At 45.9% G+C, this 19,160-nt stretch overlaps 1 protein-coding gene across 1 annotated transcript in view; it reads right to left on the reverse strand.

Moving 5' to 3' along the window:
* LOC127003109 (relaxin receptor 2-like) overlaps positions 1-19,160 on the reverse strand; it is a 179,145-nt gene that overhangs the window by 52,694 nt on the left and 107,291 nt on the right. Inside the window, exons 6-7 of the mRNA XM_050869523.1 lie at positions 6,392-6,460; positions 4,838-4,984 (exon numbers count right to left, since the gene is read on the reverse strand). Of these exons, the coding sequence (XP_050725480.1) occupies positions 4,838-4,984; positions 6,392-6,460 (216 nt within the window). The remainder of the gene's footprint in view (positions 1-4,837; positions 4,985-6,391; positions 6,461-19,160) is intronic.

Genomic DNA, 19,160 nt, shown 5'->3' on the forward strand with positions numbered 1-19,160 from the left:
TGTCAAGCACTACCCTTCTTCCATGCTTTCACTGGATGTGATGTAACATCCCAATTTAATGGTAAAGGAAAGAAATCAGCATGGAAGACCTGGAAATCACTCCCAATTTCGACAGAAGGGTTTACTACAGCATCGTCCTCACCATTTGTTCCTCAAGAAACATCATCTCCGGTATTCAGGCTAATTGAGCAGTTCACCTGTGCCATGTACGACAACACAACTCACCATAGCAAAGTTAATAACCTTCGGCAAGACCTCTTTCCTAACAGAGTGAAACTAATGGAAAGGCTACCACCAACACAAAATGCTCTGCTCCAACATGTCAACCGATGTGTGTACCAGGCCAGTATCTGGACAGAGAGTCTGAAACCAGTCATTGCTGCCCCTAGCCCAGCTGGTTTTGGATGGTCCAAATCAGACACAGGGTGGCATCCCATCTGGACCACAATTCCAGCTGCTGCTGCGTGCAAAGAACTCATAAAGTGTGGTTGCAAAGCAGTTCCTATGTGTGTTAAGAACTGTAAATGCGAGAAAGCTGGCCTGACATGTACAACACTATGTCAGTGCCGAGGTGATTGTGAAACATGACGACCCTTCCATATTCTTGTACTCCTTCCAAGAAGATATGCATGCAGAGCTTTATAGAGGTAGTCCATGTAAGCAATTCTTGCAACAATAGTGCAAGAATGTCGTATTAAATAGGAAGTAGTCTGATTACCACTGCAATATTCGCATCCGGTAAAGATCTACAGTACATATTATTATAGGAGGCAATGGTGTTATGCTTGACTCATCGTATTGTAACTGAAGCATGCATGTAACTCGTTTGTTTATTGCACTAATGTCTTTTTAAATAATGCCCTACTTGTCCAATAGAATTCATATATAAATACTGATGCCAATAATTCATTGTTATATATATTGAAATTACACCTGGTGACCTATGATCTTGATCTACAATTCAATATACACTTAAAAGAAATATAGCTTGAATTACATATATGACTCCCTCAAGACCATTAACAGTAATTTATATAATGGCAGCACATTTTGTACTGGAAATTAATAAGAAAGTTGAAAAAAAGACAAATAGCGATGTTTGACCTTTGACCTTGCCCTGACCTTGACCTTGACCTTTAAAATCGGGTACCCCCCTCCAAAAAGTTTGGCTTTGTACCAAAGTATATGTGTGCCAAATTTGGTGCTTTGGGCCAGCAGGTAACGATCATTATCATAAGCCACCTCACTATTTCCTTCCCTACTCAAGTCACTCCCGACCCACCCTAATATCACTCTCCACATCTGTGGCTTCATAGTCCATATTGGAGATGTTGGTGGCTTTTGGGCCAGAGTGTCTGGTGCCCCTGAGACACAGGATGGCCGACCTGAGCAGGGAGAACGAGAGGCGACACCTCATCCAGGCGACAACGTAACTCCTTGGCTGATGCTTCTTTTCTGAGATTAGTTCCGCGAGGCGTGAGTAGAAGCATTGGGCCCTGGGACCCATCCCGCCGGATGTGGTGAAGACGAGGGGGATGAAGCTGCCCTGATCCACATGTTGGATTCTTTCACCGTATGCCCTTGTCTTCTCCTGCTCGTTCCTGTGGTGGGCGGCTTGCAGGGACAGCTCACGGTGACAGGCAGCCATCGGGTCGAATATGCGGATGTCCATGAACGCCCGCTGTCCGCGCACCCAGAATCCACGGGCACTTACATCAACCCGTGCCTCCTGTGAGGTACTGGCTGTCCTGTACCGAAGGTGTTCGCCGTCCAGGGGAAGCAGTGCCGGCTACTACTACTACTATTACTACAACTACTACTACTACTACTACTACTACTACTACTACTACTACTACTGCTATTACTAAGGCGTCTATTACTACAACCATTAGTACTACTACTACTACCGTTACTACTTTTTTTTTTTCACTACTACATAAATGATACCTCCACCCATGTTTATTTTCCCGACACATAATCATGGAGGGCTCCATAGCTTGGAGGTCTCCATGATTACACTACCGTTACTACTACTACTACATAAATGATACCTCCACCCATGTTTATTTTCCCGACACATAATCATGGATGGCTCCATAGTTTGGAGGTCATTAGCCCCAACTCTGTTCGCTAATGACTGTGGCATCCAACCATATCGCTAATACTACCTGACACTAAATCACCTATCATCTATTACGTCTAGATCCCCCTTTCCTTCCCTACTCAAGTCACTCCCGACCCACCCTAACTACTACTACTATTACTACTACTACTATTACTACTACTACTACTAGTACTAGTACTACTACTACTACTATACTACTTCCACACCTACTACTACTACTACTACTACTACTACTACTACTACTACTACTACTACTACTATTATTACTACTACTTTTACTACTTCCACAACTACAACTATTACTACTACTACTACTACTACTACTATTACTGCTACTACCACTACTACATCTACTAGTACTACTACTACTACTACTACTACTACTACTACTACATCTACTTGTACTGACCCTAAGTGGATGACTCGTGGACTAAAACACGAGATAGGGTTAAAGAATGGAATTTATCAGAAAATAAAGAATGGTGAAACACATCTCAGTGGCCGGTACGTCGAACTATCTAGATTAGTTAAGAAAAACACCAGGATAGCAAAAATGAACTATGAGATCAAAGTAGCAAATGAGGCGAAAAGTAATCCTAAGGGCTTCTTTCAGATGTATAGAACAAAAACACGGGAGAAAATTGGACCGCTGAAAACAAACACAGGGGAGCTAGTAGAAAATTACGAAAATATGAGCACATTGTTGAACGACTACTACCTTTCAGTATTCACACAGGAGGATCAAACGACTATAACGGAAAGAGTTCAGGTGTACGAGGGCGGGGATGGCGATAAATTGAGGGATATAATCATTACCAGGCAAGTAGTTCAGGATGAGATAGATAAGCTTAAGAAGAACAAGTCGCCAGGTCCTGAGGGGATATTTCCGAGGGTATTAAAGGAATTAGGTGATGTGCTCAGTGACCCACTAACCGATATCTTTAAGATGTCGGTAAATACTGGCTATGTGCCGAGCCTATGGAAAGTAGCTAATGTGACGCCGATTTTCAAAAAGGGGGACAGGTCATTTGCTTCAAACTATCGCCCAATTAGCTTAACATCGGTTATAGGCAAGATGCTGGAGTCCATAACAGCCAGGAACATTCTGGAGCATCTAGAAAAACATAGCTTAACTCACGACTCGCAGCATGGGTTCGCGAAAGGTAGGTCATGCCTCACCAATCTCTTGTCCTTCTACAATAAAGTATTTGAGGCGGTAGACTTAATGATAATTATGATGTAATCTATCTTGATTTTAGTGAAGCGTTTGACAAAGTTCCTCACCAACGACTGTTGCTTAAATTACAGGCTCACGGAGTAGAGGGTAAAGTTTTGAACTGGGTCAAGGCGTGGCTTAGCAATAGGAAGCAAAGAGTGCAAATCAATGGTAAAAGATCTGACTGGGGATGTGTTACGAGTGGGGTCCCACAAGGTTCGGTATTAGGTCCACTTTAGTAGTGATGTCAGTAAGTTTGCAGATGATACCAAGATCGGTAGAGTAATTGAGTCGGATCAGGACGCTAGTATCCTCCAGGGTGAACTAAACAGATTGTATGACTGGGCGGATAAATGGCAGATGGAGTTCAATGTAGGGAAGTGCAGTATTCTGAGTGTAGGAAGGAACAACCCTTCACTTAACTATTGCTTAAATGACACTCTCATAAGCAGGTCTGGGTGCGAGAGGGATTTAGGGGTCTTAGTGAGCTCTGATCTCCGTCCAAGGGCACAATGCATTCAAGCTAGAAATCGAATAAATAGGGTACCGGGATTTATTTATAGGAGCGTAAGCAACAGAAGTCCTCCGTCCAAGGGCACAATGCATTCAAGCTAGAAATCGAGCAAATAGGGTACTGGGATTTATTTCAAGGAGCGTAAGCAACAGAAGTCTTCCTCAAACTATATTTAGCATTAGTTAGACCTCATCTTGACTATGCGGTTCAGTTCTGGTCACCTTACTATAGAATGGATATCAAAATGTTAGAATCGGTGCAGAGGAGGATGACTTAAGATGATTCAGGGGTTGAGAAACTTGCCAAACGAGGAAAGACTCAAACAATTAAACTTGCATTCTCTAGAAAGGCGAAGGGTGCGTGGAGACATGATCGAGGTTTATATATGGATGAAGGGTTTTAATAAGGGAGACATTCATAAGGTTTTGTTGGTAAGAGAACCGGGTAGGACACGAAGTAACGGGTTTAAACTGGATAAATTCAGATTCAACTGGGAAATAGGCAAAAATTGGTTTACAAACAGGGTGGTGGATGAATGGAATAGGCTTAGCAGTCATGTGGTGAGTGCCAATACAATTGTCACATTCAAAAATAGATTGGATAAATTCATGGACAGCGATATTAGGTGGGGTTAGATACACGTGAGCTACACGGGAGCTTTGGTTCAGAGGAGCTGCCCCGTACAGGACTACCGGCCTCTTGCAAACTCCTATGTTCTTATGTTCATCTTATGTTCTTATGTACTACTACTACTACTACTACTACTACTACTACTACTACTACTTCTACCACTACTACTACTACTTCCACACCTACTGCTACTACTTCTAATACTACTGCTACTATTTCTACTTCCACAACTAATACTTCTACTAGTATTGCTTCCACAATTATTAGTACTACTACAATTACCACTACTTCGACTACTACTACTACTACTACTTCTACTACTACTACTACTACTACTGCTGTCAGTGCTTACAGGGACCTGACGCCGGGGACGAGATCGAGGACGAGGTCAATGTCCGCGATCCTGTTGTAGCTGAGGTGAAGGTACTGGGGGCTGCTGAGGGAGCGGAGGCCGTCGAGGGCGGCGGCGCTGTCCTGCAGGAGATTGTAGGAGAGAAACCTGGAGGGAGACGGTGAAGGAGGTGAGAGAAGGAGAGTGGGAGGTAGTCTGGTGGGCGAGGGTGTGGTGTGTGTGTGTGTGTGTGTGTGTGTGTGTGTGTGTGTGTGTGTGTGTGTGTGTGTGTGTGTGTGTGTGTGTGTGTGTGTGTGTGTGTGTGTGTGTGTGTGTGTGTGTGTGTGTGTGTGTGTGTGTGTGTGTGTGTGTGTGTGTGTGTGTGTGTGTGTGTGTGTGTGTGTGTGTGTGTGTGTACGTGTGTGCGTGTGCGTGTGTGTGTGTGTGTGTGTGTGTAAATCTCGTTCTTTTTTTATATTTTTTTTACTCATTTGTACGTCCCATTTTTGTTAACCAGCCCTCCTCCTCCTCCTCCTCTTCCTCCTCCCCCTCAATCCACCTCCTGCAGCTCCTTCTTCTTCTTCTCCTCCTCCTTCTTTGACGCTGACAAATGTAAAGTTACGCACTGCGGGTCCATAAATAGTTATCATACATATTACACGGATGGAGAATCTCCTCCTCCTCCTCCTCCTCCTTCTTCTCCTAGACCAGATCACTTAGTGTTCAGAAAGAAAAAAAAAATGTTCCTTAACGCTGACAAAGTTATGAGAAATTGCAAGAGGATACAGACCTCTGGGTCATTATCAACAGTGATTTGAAACACACAAAACTCAGCAAATCCGCTTGCAAGAAAGCCAATATTATGTCCGGGTTCAAAACTATTAGTGAACATTGTGTATAAGACGCCGGGAGTAATGTTATCTTTGTATAACTCGCTGGTAAAACCCCATCTGGAATACGCCGTGGATTTATGGCCCCTTTAATTACAAGGACATGAATTGTTCGAGAGAGTAGAGCGACGAGCAACGAAAATGATACCATTATTGAGGAATCACGCTTATGAAAAACGACTCAAGCGACGCAAGCCCTTTACGTCAGATAAGAGACGACTGCGGGGGGACTTGATACAAGTCTTCAAGTACTTGAACAAGTAATAAGTTCAGCAACATCAATCACTCCAAACCCTTCACGCTACATTCTAACACGTGAACAAGAAACAACGGTAAAACAATTCAAGCGAAGCGATACCGTACATAATTATAATGGAAGGAGTTTTTTTCTCGAACAAGGTTGTCCGTAACTGGAACAGCCTTCCTGCAAAAGCAGTTAGTGTGGAAACGATCTACTCCTTTAAGGATCGCATTGCTCGTCACTTTGCTGCCACCGGAGTGAACTTAGCGTATTCATGAGTAGGTAGAGAAGTGCTTTAATTTTCCCCGCAGATCACTAGTGGCTGGCGAATTGATTGTCACTAAAAGCAGGCAGCCTTGCAATGAGCCAACAGGCTTTATGCTGCCGACTCGTCCATTTTTCCATGCTCCCTCCTCCTCCTCGTACCGGGCAACCTGTACTCACACTTTGTCCAGAGGCAGGCCCCGGAAGACACCTGGCGGCAGGACGGCGATCTCGTTGTGGTCCAGGAAGCTGCGGGGGATGGGTGAAGCAGGTGTGAGGCAGGTAGGTGGCAGGTGTGTGTGTGTGTGTGTGTGTGTGTGTGTGTGTGTGTGTGTGTGTGTGTGTGTGTGTGTGTGTGTGTGATTGTGTGTATGTGTGTGTGTGTGTGTGTGTGTGTAATGTTAATAATAATAATAATAATTAACGATTTATTCAGTGTTACATGCAGCCAACGGCTGAAAATACATACCAGAATCAAAGATCAAAAAGTAAAAATATTAATAGAACAGTAAAAGAGCACCAATGTCAAAGGCTTTGTGCAATATGATAAAAGAGAACATATAAAATATAACAGAAAACATACCCAATGATAAATTTTGGAGAGATCATAGTTAAAATAAAAGATAAAATTGACTAGTAAAATAAGATGACTAGTTAAACATCAATGGTGGTTAATAAGCAAGAATAGAGTGGGGATGGTGTTGTGCTTATAACGGTCGGTGCGGGCTCTAATGGGAACTAGCTTGTTGGAGTTATGTATGGCTCGTCGAGGAGGTGGTGCGTCGGGGGGCAGCAAGTTGCGGTGGTGGGGGTTGTTGAGCATTTTAACGACAAATTTCTCAAGGCTGGTGGTGTACTGGGCAGCGAGGGTGGTGAGGTGCAGAGTAGCGAGGGAGGCGTCATAGGTGGTGTAGGAGGTGCCAAGGACGATCTTGACTGCCCTTTTCTGAACCCTCTCAAGGCGGCCGAGCTGGGTGGCTGTGAGGCAGGGAGACCAGGCAGGGGAAGTATATGTTAATTTGGGCTGGATAAACATCTTGAGAGTGGTTGCCAGTTCAGGGGCGGGAACATCCAGTGATTTCAGGCGCCGTAGCATGTGGAGCCTGTTTGAGGCAGAGCTCACCACGTTGTTGACATGCGGATCTCAGGTCAGCTTGTTGTCGAGTATAACGCCAAGGAATTTGGTGGAGCGGACCAGGTTGAGAGTGGAGTTGCCTATTGTGAGGGTGGTCGCTGGGGTGGGGGGTGGGGGGAAAAATCGAACAACATGGTAACTGATTTCTGGTGGTTGATGGTGACGTTGATGGTGATCCATGTGAGGAGGTTGTCAAGAGTTTGCTGGATGTGGGTGTAGTTTGGGTTGTTGTTATTGATGGCCGTGGCGATGGTTGAGTCATCAATGTACTTCCAACGATGCTCGATGTCCAAGACAGCGTCGTTGATGAGGAGGAGGAAGCACAATGGGCCCGTCCTAGTGTCCTGGGGCACCCCACACGTCAGCGGCAGGAAGCAGGACACTTCCTGCACAAGTACGGCCTGGCGGCGACTTTTTTTTTTTTTTTTACAGCTAAGGGAGCAGTTCAAGGGCGTAAATAAATATATTAAAAAAAAGCCCGCTACTTACTGCTAGAGGCCAAAGGAGTGGCCAAAAAGAGAGGTCAATTTCGGGAGGAGAGGTGTCCTGATACATTCCTCTTGAAAGAGTTCAAGTCGTAGACAGGAGTAAATACAGATGAAGGAAGATTGTTCCAGAGTTTACCAGCGTGAGGGATGAAAGAGTAAAGATGCTAGTTGACTCTTGCACAAGGGGTTTGGACAGTATAGGTATGAGCATGAGTAGGAGTAGGTAGGAAGACACCTACCGAACGAGCGTGAGCTACTCCCGGTGAGGATATATGGGAAGCGAGGAGGGTGCTGAAGCCCTTCAAAGACCCTTCCCATGTCCTCACTAACCGTTTCCCTTTTGTCTCATCAACACCAGAGAGCAGTTCAGCATGCTCTCAAAAGACAATTCCTCTCTCTTTCTACACCACACTACATTCACACAACACACACACCTTTTCCCAAAATTCAAAATTCAAAAGGGCTAACGAAAACACCGCCTCGGAGTCCCCGCCTGGGGGGGGGGGGGGCATAAATTCCCCCAGGAAGGACTCCCCTTCTGGCTGCCGACTTGAGAGGTGTCCTGATAACTCCTCGAACCTCCTCCTTATCAATTTCTGCAACATTCGCTGTCTTCGTTCTAATTTTCATTCTGTGGAATACCATCTCTCCTCCTCTAAACCTCACCTTCTCTTCCTCACCGAAACACAGGTTTCTGAGGCTACTAACAGCAACCTCTACTCTGTGCCCTCATACTATCTCTATCCTAAATTTCAATCTAAAGCTGGATGTTGCACCTACGTGCGCAACGACATCACATGCTCTCGTGCCCACGACATTGACTCTTCTGAATTTTCCACCATCTGGCCAAGACTTCATTGTCATTCTATTACTAAATACATATGTGCTGTTTATGTCTCGCCTAACTCTACTAACTATGTAAAATTCTTTGACTATTTGAACTCTAAAGTGGAGCACATCTTGACTCACTCTCCCTTTGCTGAAATCTCCATCTTGGGAGATTTTAATGTTCACCACCAGCTTTGGCTTTCATCCTCTTTCACTGACCAGCCTAGTAAACAAGCCTACAACTTTGCTCTCCTCAACGACCTAGAGCAGTTGGTTCAGCACCCTACTCGTATTCCCGACCGTCTTGGAGAGAGGCCCAACATTCTAGACCTCTTCCTTACCTCTAATCCTTCTGCTTACTCTGTCGAACTATCATTCTCCGTTGGGCTCCTCCGGTCATAACCTTATTTCTGTACATCCTCTGGACCCACTGAAGAGGTCGTCCCGACCTGAGGATGTACTTTTCCGATTTCCCGTGGAATGATTACTGCTTCCAGAAGAGAGACCTCTCTGTGTGTGCTCAGCGCATCACAAAGGTGATTGTCTCTGGAATGGAGGCATACATTCCACGTACTTTTTCTACTCCTCATGCTAAAAAGCCTTGGTTTAATCATGCTTGTTCTCGTGCTATTAAAGATAGAGAGGCAGCTCACAAAAGGTTCCAGAGCCATCGAAATCCCGCTAACTTTGATCTTTACATTTCAGCCCGGAATCGTGCCAAATCTATTCTCCGACTTACCAAAACTTCTTTCATTAATAGAAAATGTCAACACCTTGCTTCTTCTAATTCTTCCCGTGACTTCTGGCATCTAGCCAAAAATATCTCCTCCAATTTCACTTTTTCCTCTTTCCCTCCTCTCCTTAACCCTGACGGCAGCACTGCCGTCTCATGTCTCTAAAGCTGAACTCATCGCTCAAACGTTCTGTAAGAACTCCACCCTGGACGATTCTGGGCATATTCCTCCTACTCATCCCCCTCTGACTCCTTTATGCCTGTTATTAAGATTCTTCAAAATTATGTTTTCTATGCCCTCTCTGGCTTCAACTCTCAGAAGGCTTATGGACCTGATGGAGTGCCTCCTATTGTCCTTAAAAACTGTGCTTCAGTGCTGACACCCTGCCTGGTCAAACTCTTTCGTCTCTGCCTATCAACATCTATCTTTCCTTCCTGCTGGAAGAATGCCTTTGTACAGCCTGTGCCTAAGAAGGGTGACCGTTCCAATCCCTCAAACTACCGCCCTATGGCTTTACTTTCCTGTCTATTTAAAGCTTTTGAATCAATCCTTAACCGGAAGATTCAAAAGCACCTTTCCACTTCTAACCTTCTATCTGATCGCCAGTATGGATTCCGCAAGGGGCGTTCTACTGGCGATGTTATTGCTCTCTTAACTGACTCTTGGTCATCCTCTCTTAGCCGTTTCGGTGAAACTTTCCCTGTTACACTAGACATATCGAAAGCCTTCGATAGAGTCTGGCACCAGTCTTTGCTTTCTAAACTGCCCTCTTTCGGATTCTATCCCTCTCTCTGTTCCTTTATATCCAGTTTCCTTTCCGGTCGTTATATCTCTGCGGTGATAGACGGTCACTGCTCTTCCCCTAAACCCATCAACAGTGGCGTTCCTCACTGCTCTGTCCTATCACCCACTCTCTTCCTGTTATTCATCAATGATCTTCTTTCTATTACAAACTGTCCTGTCCACTCATACGCCGACGACTCCACTCTGCATTATTCAACTTCTTTCAATAGAAGACCCTCTCAACAAGAAGTACACAACTCCAGACTGGAGGCTGCAGAACGCTTAACCTCAGACCTTGGTATCATTTCTGATTGGGGCAGATGGAACCTTGTGTCCTTCAATGCCTCAAAAACTCAATATCTCCACCTATCAACTCGACACAATCTTCCAAACACCTATCCTCTATTCTTCGACAACACTCAGCTGTCACCGCCATCAACACTAAACATCCTCTGTCTATCCTTAACTCAAAATCTCAACTGGAAATATCATATCTCCTCTCTCGCTAAATCAGCTTTCTCGAGGTTGGGCGTTCTGTATCTTCTCCGCCAGTTCTCTCCCCCAAGCAGTTGCTATCCTTATACAGGGGCCTTGTCCGCCCTCGTATGGAGTATGCATCTCACGTGTGGGGAGGCTCCACTCACACAGCTCTTCTTGACAGAGTGGAGTCTAAGGCTCTTCGTCTCATCAGCTCTCCTCCTCCTACTGATAGTCTTCTACCTCTTAAATTCCGCCGCGATGTTGCCTCTCTATCTTCTATCGATATTTCCACGCTTACTGCTCTTCAGAACTTGCTAACTGCATGCCTCACCCCCTCCCGCGGCCCCGCTGCACACGACTTTCTACTCATGCTCATCCCTATACTGTCCAAGTCCCTTATGCAAGAGTTAACCTGCATCTTCACTCTTTCATCCCTCACGCTGGTAAACTCTGGAACAATCTTCCTTCATCTGTATTTCCTCCTGCCTACGATTTGAACTCTTTCAAAAGGAGGGTATCAGGACACCTCTCCTCCCGAAACTGACTTATCTTTCGGCCACCTCTTTTGATTTTTTGGGGGGGAGCAGCGAATAGCGAGCTTTTTTTTATTATTGTTTTTTTTTTTGTGCCCTTGGGCCAGTTGTTTGCAGTGGGGCCGCAGGAGGGGGGGAGGCATCTAGTTAGCAATTTCAGAAGAGCAGTCAAAATTAAAATATCGTAGAAGATAGAAAGAGAGGCAACATGGTGGCGGAATTTAAGAGGTAGAGGACTATCAGTATGAGGAGGAGAGCTGATGAGACGAAGAGCCTTTGTCTCCGCTCTGTCAAGGAAAGCTGTGTGAGTGGAGCACCCCCACACATGAGATGCATACCCCATACGAGGGCGGACAAGGCCCCTGTAAATGGATAACAACTGTGCGGGGGAGAAGAACTGGCGGTGACGGTATAGAACGAGGAAGCTGATTTAGTAAGGTATGAGATATGAAGTTTCCAGTTGAGACCGAGGATATTTAGTAGTGAAGAAGGTGATAGCAAAGTGTTGTCAAAGAATAGGGGATAGTTGTTTGGAAGATTGTATTGAGTGGATAGGTGGAGAAACTGTGTTTTTGAGGCGTTGAAGGACACCAGGATCCTCTTGCCCCAATCGGAAATAATAGTAAGGGCTGAGGCTAAGCGTTCTGTTGCCTCCAGCCTTGAATCTTTAAGTTTCTGTAGGGTGGGTCTTCTATTAAAAGAAGTTGAGTAATGCAGAGTGGAGTCATCGGCGTAAGAATGGATAGGACAATTCGTTTTGGATAGATCACCAATGAACAACAGAAAGAGAGTGGGAGATAAGACAGAACTGTGTGGGACACCACTGTTAATAGATTTAGGGGAAGAACAGTGACCGTCTACCACAGCAGAAATAGAACGGTCAGAAAGGAAACTGGAGATAAAGGTACAGAGAAAAGGATAAGAACCGTAGGAGGGTAGTTTGGAAAGCAAAGATTTGTGCCAGACCCTATCAAAAGCTTTTGATATGTCCAACGCAATAGCAAAGGTTTCACCGAAACGCCTAAGAGAGGATGACCAAGAGTCAGTTAGGAAGGCAAGAAGATCACCAGTAGAATGCCCCTTGCGGAACCCATACTGGTGATCAGATAGAAGGACAGAAGTGGAAAGGTGCTTTTGAATCTTCCGGTTAAGGATTGATTCAAACGCTTTAGATAGACAAGAAAGTAAAGCTATAGGACGGTAGTTTGAGGGATTGGAACGGTCACCCTTCTTAGGCACAGGCTGTATGAAGGCATATTTCCAGCAGGAAGGAAAGGTAGATGTTGACAGGCAGAGGCAAAAGAGTTTGACCAGGCAGGGTGACAGCACGGAGGGACAGTTTTTAAGGACAATAGGAGGCACTCCATCAGGTCCATAAGCCTTCTGAGGTTTGAGGCCAGAAAGGGCATAGAAAATATCATTTTGAAGAATCTTTATAACAGGCATAAGAGAGTCAGAGGGGGGATGAGTAGGAGGAATATGCCCAGAATCGTCCAAAGTGGAGTTTTTAGAAAAAAGTTTGAGAGAAGAGTTCAGCCTTAGAGATAGATGAGCCGGCAGTGTTGCCGTCAGGACTGAGGAGTGGAGGGAAAAATGAAGAAGTGAAGTTGGAGATGTTTTTGTCTAGATGCCAGAAGTCACGGGAAGAGTTACAGAAAGCAAGGTTTTTTCATTTTCTATTAATGAAAGAGTTTTGGGTTAGTCGGAAAATAGATTTGGCACAATTCCGGGCAGAAATGTAAAGTTCATGGTTAACATTAGTTCGAAGGCTCTGGAACCTTTTCTGAGCTACCTCGCTATCTTTGACAGCACGAGAACATGCGTGATTAAACCAAGGCTTTTTAGCGTGAGGAGTAGAGAAAGTACGTGGAATGTATGCTTCCATTCCAGAAACAATCACCTCTGTGATGCGCTGAGCACACACAGAGGGGTCTCGCTCCTGGAAGCAATAATCATTCCACGGGAAATCGGAAAAGTACATCCTCAGGTCGTCCCACCGAGCTGAAGCAAAATGCCAGAAGCATCACCTCTTCGGTGGGTCCAGAGGGTGTACAGGAGCGATAGGACAGGATACAGAAATAAGGTTGTGATCGGAGGAGCCCAACGGAGAGAACAATTTGAGAGAGTAAGCAGAAGGGTTTGAGATAAGGAAGAGGTCTAGAATGTTGGGCCTGTCTCCAAGACGGTCGGGAATATGTGCAGGGTGCTGGACCAACTGCTCTAGATCGTTGAGGATAGCAAAGTTGTAGGCTTGATCACCAGACTGGTCAGTGAAAGAGGATGAAAACCAAAGCTGGTGGTGAACATTGAAATATCCTAGGATGGAGATTTCAGCGAAGGGAGAGTGGGTCAAGATGTGCTCCACTTTAGAGTTCAAGTACTCAAAGAATTTTACATAGTTAGTAGAGTTAGGCGAGAGATAAACAGCACAGATGTATTTAGTAATAGAATGACAATGACGTCTTAGCCAGATGGTGGAAAATTCTGAAGAATCAAGGTTGTGGGCACGAGAGCAAGTGATGTCGTTGCGCACGTAGGCGCAACATCCAGCTTTGGATTGAAATTTAGGATAGAGATAGTAGGATGGAACAGAGTAGAGATTGCTGTCAGCAACCTCATCAACCTGGGTTTCAATGAGGAAGAGAAGGTGAGGTTTAGAGGAAGAGAGATGGTGTTCCACAGAATGAAAATTAGAACACCTCTCGGGTCGCTAGCCAGAAGGGGAGTCCTCCCTGGGGTAATTTGGGCCCCCCCCCCCCCCCCCAGGCGGGGACCCCGAGGCTTGGTGTATGTGCGCCATTTTGAAATTTGAATTTTGGGAAATGGTGTGTATGTTTTGTGAATGTAGTGTGGTGTGGATAGAGAGAGGATCTGTCTTTAGAGAGCATGTTGAACTACTCTCCGGTGTTGGTGAGACAATAGGGAAACGGTTAGTGAGGTAATGGGAAGGGTCTTTGGAGGGCTTCAGCTCCCTTCTCACCTCCCATATATATACCTCACCGGGAGTGGCTTGCGCCCGTTCGGTAGGTGTCTTCCTACCTACTCCTACTTAACTGGAGAGGAAGTCGGCTAGCCAGGAGATGAGGCACTCCCTGATGCTAGTGGATGCTGCCTTGGAGAGGATTATTGTGTGGTCCACTAGGTCGAATGCTTTACGGAAGTCGATGAAGGTGCAGACGGAAGAGTTTTTCGTTTGTCTGGGTTCTTGTAAATGAAGTTTTAAGAAGCTGGTGAGGCAATGAGTGGTGGAGGAAGCCCGCATGTGGCCAAACATTCGCGCATCAACCCCAGGTGCCAGATCCTCGTACACCCAGCCTGCCACGAAGCTCTCGCACAGGAGACCGGGCAGCGGAGTGATGGCAATGGGGCGCAGGTCGCTGAAGGTGGTGGGGTTAGTGCTTTTTCCGATAGGGGTGATGTTAGAGGAATTCCAGGTGGATGGGCACTTGGACTGTTGAAGTGATACGGTGATTATGGAGGTCAAAGCAGTGGATAGTTCTGCTGCAAATTCTTTAATGAGTGGCATTGGTAGGTCTGTGGGGGTGGTTGATCTTCTAACTCTGAAATTTAGTAGTCTGCGGTAAACTTCAAACTGGTTAATAACTGGTGGTGGTGTGCGTGCTGGCAGGTAGGCGGGAAGCTGGGTGGAGTGTGTGTGGAGTGTGGAGAGGTGTGTGTGTGTGTGTAATTCACCTATTGGTTTGCTGCGGGTCTCTCTCGAAACAGCCAGCCGTTCCCCTGCGGAAGAGCACAGAGCTCATAGTACCGATCTTTCGGTAGGACTGAGCCCACTCACACACAACACACCGCGACAACGAGGTCACAACACCTTGCCTGACGTCGCGTACCTACTCACTGCTAGGTGACCAGGGGCTATACGTGAAAGAAGATAAACCCAACTAATCTTCACCCGGCCGGGGAATCGCATCCCGGTCCTTCTGTGTTTTTTTTCTTTTTTTCTTTACGTCGCGGCCTATTGCGCCGGTAGGCTTCTTCCCGGTGGGGCCTGATGGTCGGCCCAAGGCTTCTTCCCGGTGGGGTCTGGTGGTCGGCCCAGCCCGTTCTGGCTCAGGCGAGTGTTTATAGTGGTGCCATCTTGCATTGGCTCATGCTGCCCTCCCGGACCTCATCTTTAATCCTAGAATCTAAAGTCCGGGTTGATAGGTGGTTTTCTGGACAGCATGTGGGTAGTTTTAAGCCACGCTCTATCCACTGAACTACCGGGCCGTGTCGTGTGTGTGTGTGTGTGCGTGTGTGTGTGTGTGTGTGTGTGAGGCAGGTGTGTGCGAGGCAGGTGTGAGTGATTCAGGTGAATAAGGTAAATGTGAAGCAAATGAGATGTGAGATTGAGGCAGGGAATGGTGAGGCAGGTGTGAGTAAGGCCATGATATGGAAAGTGTGAAGGTGATGGACGGATACAGAAACAGGTGAGGGAACAGGAGATGAAACAGGTGACGTGACATGTGAATGGGAGAACGGAAAGGGAGGAAAAGAAGGAGTGGATGAAAACAGGGAGCAATGGTGGAGACTGACAGGGAATGTAAAGGTAAAGAAAAGAGAGGAGATGGAGGAGAGTAGAAAAGGAACAGGATGAGGTGAGAGACAGGGAAAAAGGAAGAGGGAAGAGAAAAAAAGAATGAATGAAGAAAGGAAGTGAATGTGTTAACAATGAGAAGAGAAAATAGAAAATTAGGAAGTTGGGAAAGAGTGGGGTTGATAAAATAGAATGAAAAAGTTGAAGGAAGAGAGGGAAGAATATAGGAAGCAGAATGGATATACAGGAGTATGGGACGATTAGGAGAGAAAATAAAAAGCGAAAGTCGTCGGGAATTAAAGGAAAATAAAAGAGAAGGAAGAGAAAGGGAAAGCAGAGGATGAAGGAAAAACGGTGACAAGGGGACGGGAAGGGGTACAGAGAACAGAAGAGAGGAATAAAAGGGGAACGTGGAGGAAAAATAAAAAAAATGGTGGTGCAAATTACTATACATATAAAATAAACACTATATATGAAATAAACACTCAATGTTAATGAGTTTGTGCGGGTGAGTGAGCGAATATATATAAGGGGAAGGGAGGGAAGAAAAGAAAACATTGAGGGCGTGGAATGGAATAGACTAAAGTGGAAGAGTGAAATAGAAAACAGGAAGGAAAGGATGAAAGGAGGGAGGGACCGAAGTTCGAAACACTGAAAGGTGAAACGGAAATAGGAGAAAGAGAAGGGAGGGAGGGAAGTAAATATGTACTGAATAACTGAAGCAGAAATCCTAAGGAGAGAGAGAGAGAGAGAGAGAGAGAGAGAGAGAGAGAGAGAGAGAGAGAGAGAGAGAGAGAGAGAGAGAGAGAGAGAGAGAGAGAGAGAGAGAGAGAGAGAGAGAGAGAGAGAGAGAGAGATTTACATAAATTTACATAGAAAATCAGACCACACAGACCCCATGGTCCAAACTTGGTGGTCTGTCCTTAAACCTAAGTGATTTTACATTAATCAGAAGGCTCCAAAACGTTGCATTTCTACTCTAGTTGATATTAAGTTGAAGGAAGTGACGGTCGAGCTTATTTTTGAAGGAGTCAATCGTGTTACACTGGACCACTGCTGATGGGAGCCTATTCCATTCTCGCACTACAACGTTGGTGAAGAAAAATTTGGTGCAGTCTGAATTTACTTGTCTACATCTGAGTTTTACGCCATTGTTCCTCGTGCTCAAAGTGTCATCGATCATAAACAATGTTGATCTGTCTACATTCGTGAAACCATTAAGTATTTTAAAACATTCGATCAGTTTTCCTCGGAGGCGACGTTTCTCAAGAGAGAACATGTTAAGGGTAGAAAGCCTTTCTTCGTAGGATTTGTTGTGCAAGGAAGGGATAATTTTCGTTGCCCGACGCTGAACACCTTCTAATTTAGCAATATCCTTTGCATGGTGGGGAGACCAAAACTGTACCGCATATTCCAAGTGGGGTCTGACTAAACTGTTGTAAAGCGGGAGTATTACATCTTTATTCTTGAATACAAAGTTTCTTTTAATGAAGCCCAACATTCTGTTCGCTTTATTTGCTGCATCGATGCATTGATGTGAGAATTTGAGCGATTTTGACCCCCAAGTCCTTGACGCATTGAACGCTTTTGAGTTTAACGCCGCGCATTTCGTAATCGAACTTCTTATTCCTCGTTCCAACTTGAAGGACCTGGCACTTATCTACGTTAAAGGGCATCTCCCATCTATCCGACCAAGCTGAAATTTTGTGCAAATCCTCTTGGAGGCTTTGCCTGTCTTCGTCAGTGAGAACCGAGTTACCAATCTTTGAGTCGTCTGCAAATTTACTAATGCGGTTATTGAGTCCAACATCCACGTCGTTGATGTAAATAATGAAGAGCACTTGGCCAAGAACCGAGCCCTGAGGGACGTCACTAGTGACCGGCGCCCACTCTGAGTTAAATCCGTCAATCACTACTCTTTGTTGTCTGTTGCTCAACCAATTCGCGATCCATTGGTTTACTTGACCGTCAATACCTATTTGCTTTAATTTGTAAAGTAATTTATGATGCGGGACTTTATCAAACGCTTTCTGGAAATCAAGATAGACAACGTCCAGTGATTTGGTTACGTGATAGACAGTGAAGAGGTCGTTATAAAAGGTTAATAGATTTGATAGGCAGGATCTTTTGTTTCGGAAGCCATGTTGTGAGTCTCCAATTAATGAGTGGCTTTCAAGGTAACTCACAATTTTGTCTCTAATTATGCCCTCAAGTAGCTTAAAGAGAGAGAGAGAGAGAGAGAGAGAGAGAGAGAGAGAGAGAGAGAGAGAGAGAGAGAGAGAGAGAGAGAGAGAGAGAGAGAGCAGCTTAGGAAGGAGAACAGGAGGTACAAGTCCATCCTCGCCTCTTTCGACAAAACCGCCGAAAACATTGCTGACAACCGTGACGCGATAGTAACCATCCTGAACTTCATCGACAACATCGCGGCCACACAGAGCAGCCTCAGTAACCTCACCGTCACCAGCACATCCTGCTCTGCCCGAGGACACAGCACTGACAAGGATTGGAAGCACCACGTCGCCCACCACCGCGGAGCACACGACAGGTGGACCTCAGGCAAGCCGCGTCAGCTCCAGAAAGCCTCCACTGGCACCGTCTCCACCGCCACTCAAAGTGATTTACCCGATACCCTCCCAAACCCCTCAGGACCTGCTCTGTCACTGCTGGGGCATCAACCCCTCACACAACTAAACCTCAACTCAACCCACCCTCAAGCTCACTTGGCCCGCCCAGAGATACATAGGTAATAAACACCCAAATATCATCAGGCGCTGTACCCAAGAATACAGCAGCTACCATCACAAGATCCAATTCCTCATCCATCCCCATCAACACTATACCTGACTCTCAGGCCAATCCCCGATCCTCAGCACCGAGCGGTCACAGCTCAGACGACCATCGCAAGCGAAGAAGTCACGCAAACCTGCCCACTCCCCAAGACATAGACACCGCTGACACACGGAGGAACAAGAGTCCCGCCCGGCGACAAAGTCATCCTCTTCCCCCCAGAACACCTCACCACAGCCGACCCAGGAACACCTATATCTCCTTGCGCCCACACCCTGTTCCACTCCTGTCCCTGCCCTCCCCTAGTAGGACCACTCCCAAATAATTTTGCAACCATTGCAAGAGGAGTGGTCCCTTGCCAAGAGAGGCACGAAAAGATCTGGCGCCAGTTGTCCGAGCAGACAGCCGTCACCTCCCTCCTCATTGTGACACTAAACAAGCACCTCACACAGCCTCCTCTCCCCAGTTACCAAGCGTCTCAGCGCCAAGCACCTCATCCCTTTCAACACCCCTACACACCTTGGAATTATGCCGGCCGACCCAACCTTCCAAGAGAAACTGACGATTATGTCTACTAACATCAGAGGCCTCCAAACCAACATAGGAGATATAACCCACTCATATGTTATCCTGCACTCCCCAGACAT

Source organism: Eriocheir sinensis, chromosome 24 (assembly GCF_024679095.1).
Source record: "Eriocheir sinensis breed Jianghai 21 chromosome 24, ASM2467909v1, whole genome shotgun sequence".
NCBI lineage: Eukaryota > Metazoa > Arthropoda > Malacostraca > Decapoda > Varunidae > Eriocheir > Eriocheir sinensis.